This window comes from Malania oleifera, chromosome 8 (assembly GCF_029873635.1).
Source record: "Malania oleifera isolate guangnan ecotype guangnan chromosome 8, ASM2987363v1, whole genome shotgun sequence".
Lineage (NCBI taxonomy): Eukaryota > Viridiplantae > Streptophyta > Magnoliopsida > Santalales > Ximeniaceae > Malania > Malania oleifera.
The window spans coordinates 87,994,738-88,002,497 of record NC_080424.1 but is presented as its reverse complement, the minus strand read 5'-3'; the positions used below and the strand labels follow the sequence as shown (position 1 = coordinate 88,002,497).

Genomic DNA, 7,760 nt, shown 5'->3' with positions numbered 1-7,760 from the left:
GCCTTTCCTCGAAAACCAAAACACAAACTAAAAGACTCCAAAACAGCGAACCAAGTTCCCAAAACCTAAAAATCGAAGAACACAACTTCAATATAATCCTATCTACTACATATCTACCGAACCAAAAACAAAATCGATCCCTTACCTAGATTTCAGGACAAAACCCAAAAATCCTCAAAACGAAGATTCAATCCACTATAAACGTAGAGATTCCTCCCCTGATCCACGCAGTAACGTCGGATCATCGATTCGGGTAACAAATAGTCCGAAATCTTAGAAAAAGAGAGAGAGAGAGAGAGAGAGAGAGAGAGAGAGAGAGAGAGAGAGAGAGGATTTTGAGTTTCTTCTCCATTAAGCAATGAAATAAATATTTATAACTTAATTGACCCTGCCAGCCTCGTCGACGAGCAAAAGAAGGATATTCGTCAACTACAGAGTTGCCTCGTTGACGAGCTTGAGATTTCAGAATTCCCAAAATCTCTCAACATTCTCTCGTCGACAAACCTCTAAATTTTGTCGCCGAACTATAAAAGGAACTTTGTCGATAAGAGAAAGAGCCTCATCGACGAGCCATGCTATTTTTCCCGGGTTCTTACATAAACCTTGTGAATCTAAATATCTCATTGAAGATATATTGTAGAGTATTTGAGATCAATCTTCTGAAATCTTATCTTGATATTTTTTTCATTGAAATTTACAACTAATCTTGAATATTGTTTAATTATAGAAGATTTAATTTGGATTGTGATAATATACAAAAGATTATTGATTGTGATTGTTGCTGATTACTATCATTGTGTTTGTGTGACTGTTTAATTTGAAAAGGGTAATACTTAACTAAGGTATTTATAAACTAAAGTTATTAAGAAAAATTTAAAAACCCAATTGACCCCCCCTCCTCTTAGGATTACACCTTAATTCTCAGGCAATATTAACCATCTGACTATGTTTGGCTGATGACAACTGTATCACGTCACGGATAAAGATTCTTTAGCATCAGTTTGATGAAAACTAGAAAGCCGATATATGTCTAAGGGTCTGTTAAAATATGCAAATGTAGTGGAAGGAGACTCAGGGAGCGGTGATGGTGATATGCTCTGTGTTTCATTGGGTTCGGAGTGCCTAACGGATTATTCTTAGATCCTAGATACCGAATGCTCTTATCACATGACAACAAATAGAAAATGGTTCAACACCTTCAAGTCAATTAATACTTGTTGTGTTTTGATGGGAAATGATATTTTATGCAAAATAATTGGTATTGGAAATGTAAAAATCAAAATGTATGATGGTGTTCTGAGAACCATATGTGATGTAAGCATGTAGTGGGTCTAAGGAAGAATATAATTTCATTGGACACTTTATATTGTAACGGATATAGTTACTAGTCTGAAAGTGGGGAAATAAAAGTGTGTGAAGGTGACTCGATAGTGATGAAAGAAGAGAAGGTAGCGGAAAATATCTATGCACTGCAGGGTACAATAGTTGTAGGTGGAGCTGCAGTTATATAATCTGAGTCAGATGTTTTATGGCATATGCAGTTAAGGCCTATGGGTGACCACGTGTATTCGGACATTTTCGGGCCAGTGGTGAGGATAGCATCATAGGGTAGACATATGTTTTTTGTGGGTGTATCATGAAAGATCTTGAATTATCTCATATGGCAAAAGCATGAGGTGTTTACCAAGTTTAATTTGTGGTTGAGGTGGAGAACCAGACTAGAAGAAAGATCCTCAGGTCAGACATTGGTATTGAGTACACTAGTTTTGTTCAAAGAGTTTTGTGAGTAAGGCAGTTATATGCAGGGCTTGCAGGGAACTTCTTGGTGAAATCAGTGAGTATGACGTGTTTCTTGTGCGACCGATCGCCAAATGTATCACTAGATGGGAGAGTTGCAGGTGAATTGTGGGCAAGTTTTGCGGTAAACTACTCAGGTGTGAGTGGATATCCACTAGTACACCATTCTAGTGATGAAGGATCTAGGCTTGGTGTTATTTTTCTCGATGCATGCATATTGTGGCAATGAATAGTTGCATTAACTGTAATGTAGTGTTTTCTTTGCAAGTGTTGCGGGGGTTCGATGTATGGAGTTTTGAAATAGCTTATAAATGGAATGGTTTCTGGAGCGGGCAAACCTCTCATTTTAATTTTTCTATATGGATACAAAACACTAAACTTTTTTTAAGTTTAGGAAAAAGACATAAACCTCTCATGAGATATCAAAAATCTCAGAATTTTCCTAAAATTTTAAAAGTTCTATGAACTCTCCTGAAATTTGTCAAAAATGCACTAAATCTCTTTATATTTGAGAAAAAATAACATGCTTTTTGAGGAGTACAAGTATTTCCAAAATCAAATGTCAAGAGATATCTATAAGATGTTGAATTCTTAAAGAAGATTCTAAATTTTTTAAATTTTAAGAGAAGTGAATATTTTTTTTTACTAAACCTTAAGAGAGGTTGATATGTTTTGCATTTATTAGCAAAAATGATCATACATCCCTTGCGATCTTTTTTTCCTCAAAACTTTTTTGACAATGATGGTAGGAGGAATCATGATAATATTCTTATTTGAACTTTCAAACTTGCGCATGCAAGTGGGTGGTAGATGGGTTGACTTTTTGGACCATTGGTGTGATTTTTGTGACTAAAGTCCACAAGCATTTATCTAAAGTAATCATTTTAGTCACCATCCTTCATTTGGTTTTTTATTTTTTATTTTTTATTTTTTATTTTTTATTTTTTGGAAGGTAGTAAAATCATAAAAATGTGAAAATTTTAGGCCCCTTTAATTGTGACATTTTTTAAAAAAATTTATTTAAAACCCCAGATTTTGTTTTTTTTTTTTAATTCATATTTAAAAGATAAAAAAATAAAAAGTTTATTTACTTGTACAAAATAATTTTTATTTTTTATTTCAAAATTCTTTAAACAATTATAAAGAATTCACATTTTTTTTCAATTTTTTAAAATTGTGTAAGAAATTAGAAATTTAAGAAAATAGAAAAAGATCTTTTAAATTTTTCTTATACAAATTTAGAAATTATAAAATAAGATTCTTTCTTATATTGATTTGAAAAATAAAAAATATAAAATAAAATTATTTTTCACAAGTGAATAGTGTGCAAATTTTTTATTTTTTATTATATAAAAGTTGTAAAATTAAAAAATAAAGTAACTTTTTTTTATTCTTTAAAATTTGAAAAATGAAAATAAAATTTATTTTCCACAATTAAATTTACCCTTAAATTCCTCTCTTTCTTGGAAATGTAAAAAATAATAATAAGGATATAAATATATATAGCTTTAATAACACTTTAACACTAGTATTTTTAAGGAGAATATCTTGTTATGTTGTGCACATTTTCTAATCTCGCATATTCATTTGCCTTGATTTTTCTTGTTGTTCTTGTTCAAAAAAGTTAAATCGTCAATCTGACCCAATAACCCATTCGATAACCAAATCAACTCAAACAAAACCAAACCATGTAACCAACGATTCAGCTTAAGATTAGATTTTCACTAGCCAATGAAGTCTTGATCAGTTGAAATTTTGGGTTGAACCTTAGTCAACTTAAGATTAGATTTTCACTAGCCAATGAAGCCTTGATCAATTGAAATTTTGGGTTGAACCTTAGCACTCACAAACACCTATATATAAAAGAATCATCATTTCTACCTTTTGTGTTAATATTAACATTCATTTTTATTTTTTCATTTTTCAAATAATTGTTAAATGTGTACTTTTTCAAAAAGAACATCATTACTTCGGTTGAAAAAAGTTTTTTTTCATGTCGGGCAAAAATGCGAGATTGAGGTCTATTTGGTAAGAAACTTTAAAATGTTAGAAGATTTTTTGAATTAAATTATCTTGAAAAATTTTTTATAAACATTTGGTACATAGGGATAAAATGAAATTGAAGAAAATAGAATTAAATTTGTCTCTTAATTTTGTTGTACATCTCATTTAATTTTTTATTATATTCTTTCTTTAACTCTCTCTCTCTCTCTCTCTCCAAATCACAATTTGATTCTATGGCTTTGTTTTCATTCAAAAAATGTCAAGACCAAGGATGGGAATGAATCAGGGAAAAACTTAATTAAATTATAACACAAGAGATGATTGATTTGGTTTGATTTTTAAAATTTAAGTTTCTTGTATTAGCTCTACTATGGATGAAAAATAAAATATTTTAAAATTTTCAAAAGAAAAAAAAAACTAAATACTTAAGCCATACTATGCAACGTGGTTTTGTGTCATTGAGCACTTTTTCATTGATGAGTTTTTTCCTCCCGAAACCATGCCTCTTGTCTTTGTTCAAAAAAAAAATTAATAGTTTTCAAGTTCAAAACGAGATTTAAAGTAGGGGCAAGAGAATAATAAAAGGAGAATTAATTGATTATTGTTTTAATATTTTAAAATTGAAAAAAAAAATAAGAAACAATTCAATTTTATATATTCAATTATCAAAGAAGATAACAAAAAATAAATATATAGTAAATTAACAGTAAAAAGTTGGTCTTTTATGTCATTACCCTTTTTACCTCTAAATATATTGAAACAAATATTATTTCTTATAATATTAATTATAATTTTGGTATCAATTCAATACACAATTTTAGATTTAATTAAGAGGGCAAAAACAGTTGCATGAAATTCATAAGTAAAGGTCCTTAATTGTACTAAGAAAAGTATAAGAATTAAAATATATTTTACTTAATAGTATGGAGACTAAATTATGATTTCACTCTATATATATTAAAAAATCATTAAGTGTAGGAGAGAGGATTTATTTAAAAGGAAAAAAATAAAAGGAATAATCAAAGGAAAAGAATTTCAATGTTATTTGAATACTTCACTAAATTATGTAAGAAAGCAATGGACAATACTAAATTTAGCCTCTCCAGTCATCCAGAGATAAGGGTGTTCAATAACTCAATCAACCCAAATCGAATCAATCCTAAAAATCAATTTCAAATGGTTTATGGGTCGATTGGCAGTTGTTCATTTTGTATAGCTCAGTCATATATATGTGTGTGTGTGTATCTTCTATTATTTAAAACGTATGAAAGAATGTATAGGATGAATTATGGGATGGGCACTTGTATTTTAGAATTGGATTCTTTTCGATTTTCATTCTATTTCATTTCTTACTGCAAAATAATACTTATTAATTTCAATCATGCCCTTTCATTTATGAAAGAAGCCAAGCGTTTGAACAAATCAAGAGCGTTCTTACAATTCGGGTCGAATTTATAGAACACGTGATCCTCCCCCGGCGTCGCCACCATCTCCGCCGTCCCGCCCCACCCACTCTTCACCAACGACTCGTAGTAAAGCCGTCCTCTGTCTCTTAATATATCTCTCTCCGCCACACACACAAGCACCCGACCACACCCCAGCCCCGCCAAATTCGGAGCCCCATCCGCAAACGGGTTGATCATCGGATCGTCGTTCCCTCTCTCCGACGGGCACACGAACACCCACCACCTGTCCACCATCGCCTTCCTCGCCGGATCCTCCACCTCCGACCCGATCGGCTCTTGCCCCCAGAAGTAAGGGTGGATCAAAACGACGCCGCGGATACTCAACCCGCCAACCCGATCCGACTCCGCAACCCGTAAAGCCAAGTGGTGCGCAATGTTCCCTCCGGCGCTGTCTCCGACCAGGAAGACCCGATCAAAGTCGGCGTGCTCCCTTAGCCAAGCTTCCCGGCCCACTTCTCCAGCGACCCACTGAAGTGCTGCCCACGAGTCCTCGTAGGCGGCGGGGAGAGGATTCTCCGGCGCTAGACGGTAGTTGACAGAGACGGCGACGACGTTGGCCTCGGCGACAAGGGAGTTGAGGCTGCGGTGGTACAGAGGGTCGGAGGCGGAGGAGATGCAGAAGGCTCCGCCGTGGAAGTAGAGCAAAAGGGGAAGTTTGCGGGGGTTGGGCGAAGAGCTGGGGCGGTAGAGGCGGGCCCATACGCCGGTTTCGGGGACGACGACGACGTCTTTAGAGAGAACGCCGGTTTGGGAATCGACGGACGCGGGGACGACGTCGTTTCCGAGGAGTCTTTCGATGGTGCCATCTTTGTAAACTCGAAGATAAGGCGGAACCTCGAGAGATACCTTTGGTTTCGCCGAGTCCATGAGTTGAAGAGGAAGAGAGAGGGAGTGTTCGGAAGAAAAGGAAAGAAAATGAAAGAAAGTTGGACAGGGAAGTACGCAGACAAGGCGGACGAAGACAGATTTTATGGTCGAGTTTTTTCCGTTTTAACCTTTTATTTTTTAAATATATTAAATAATACCTTTTTCTGGAAAAATATTTTCCGGAATAACCTTGACGTAATCTCCCTACTTGAAGTAACGAGATTTAAACAATTTCCCGAAATAATCCTGACGTAATGTCGCTACTTTGAGTAGCGAGATTTAAGCAAATCTCGCTATTTGAAGTAGCGAAATTTGTTACGTATCATTTCCGTAAAAAATATATTATTTAATATATTTTTTAAAAAAATGATAAATCGGGAAATAAATTATTCTGCGTAATAAATTATTTTTCAATTTATTATGCAGAATAATTTTTTTTAAATATATATTTTTATATTAAATATATAGATAAATATATATTTTTTTGAACAAATCTCAAAATTTTAAAATATAGATTTTTATATTTTTCACTAAATCTCAAAAGCACTATTTTCTATTTAAAATTTTAAATTAAAGCGATTCACATATTATTTTGGATACTACAATTTAATTTTTAAAAATTGCTAACAAATGATCCTAATTTGAATGTCTTGTTGATAATTAGGCGGAATTATATTTAATAAATAATAAATTAACAAAATGTAAAGAGAATTATTTAGAGTTTGAAATGATTTTTATTTACCGTCCCGCGACAAATCCCCAAAACTGTCACCGGTTTTCTCTCCTCTCCAAGAAATCGTAGCCGATTTTTCTTCTTTCGCAGCCAAAAATCTATTTTTTTCAATTTCTTTTATTTACTATATTTTTTGGGCATTTACACCCAATTTTATACCTTTTTTATATGTATATTCAAAATATTTTTTACAAAAAGCTAAATTTTTATAACTTTTTAAAATTTTAAATATTAGAAAATAAAAAATATCTTCCACAACTAAGCAAGTCTTTAACATTTTTTTTTTTTCTCATCTCTTATAATAAAGATAATCCATCTTTACTTTGAATAATAAATGTATACATAATTATCATATCTTAATCTTCTCTCATTTTTTTTTATTAATTGAACAAAACAATAAGTGGAAACACCTAAGAAGTAGTCTTAGAAAGAATATCCCACATAATTAGAATCCACAAATAAATACATTAATTACACAAATCTTTGACTTAAGAATATTTAACCTCAACAAAGCCAACACACTTTTTTTTTTTTTTTCTTAAAAAGAATCAACTTTTTACTTTGATTTTTTCTATTCATCGATCATAAAAAATCAGTTAATAATTAAAATAAAAAATTATATTTGGAAATTTGAATTCGAGAGTCAAATTTAAATTTGGGTAAAATTATAAAAAAAATATTTATTTTTTTGTACAAATACATAAAAATCATATTTATAATTTAAATTTCAAACTCTAAATAATATTTTTAAATATTTTTTAAAAATGAATAATATTTTTTAACGTTATATTTTCTGTCCCTTTAACAAACTGTCAATGTATATATATATATATATATTAATTTCAGGTACAATTAAAATTGGTAATTTAAAATAAAGTTCAAATTTTTAATTT

General features: G+C 31.8%; 1 protein-coding gene across 1 annotated transcript; it reads right to left on the bottom strand.

Moving 5' to 3' along the window:
• Nucleotides 1-5,107: 5,107 nt before the first annotated feature.
• On the bottom strand, nucleotides 5,108-6,303 carry LOC131162830 (probable carboxylesterase 2). The gene has a single exon (XM_058119432.1). It carries the CDS (start codon nucleotides 6,132-6,134, stop codon nucleotides 5,181-5,183), a length of 954 nt encoding a protein of 317 aa, XP_057975415.1. The 5' UTR covers nucleotides 6,135-6,303; the 3' UTR covers nucleotides 5,108-5,180.
• Between the last annotated feature and the right edge of the window lie 1,457 nt (nucleotides 6,304-7,760).

Bases quoted from the DNA above. Each gene is read 5' to 3' on its own strand.
- LOC131162830 (XM_058119432.1), bottom strand. From the start codon at position 6,134: ATGGACTCGGCGAAACCAAAGGTATCTCTCGAGGTTCCGCCTTATCTT.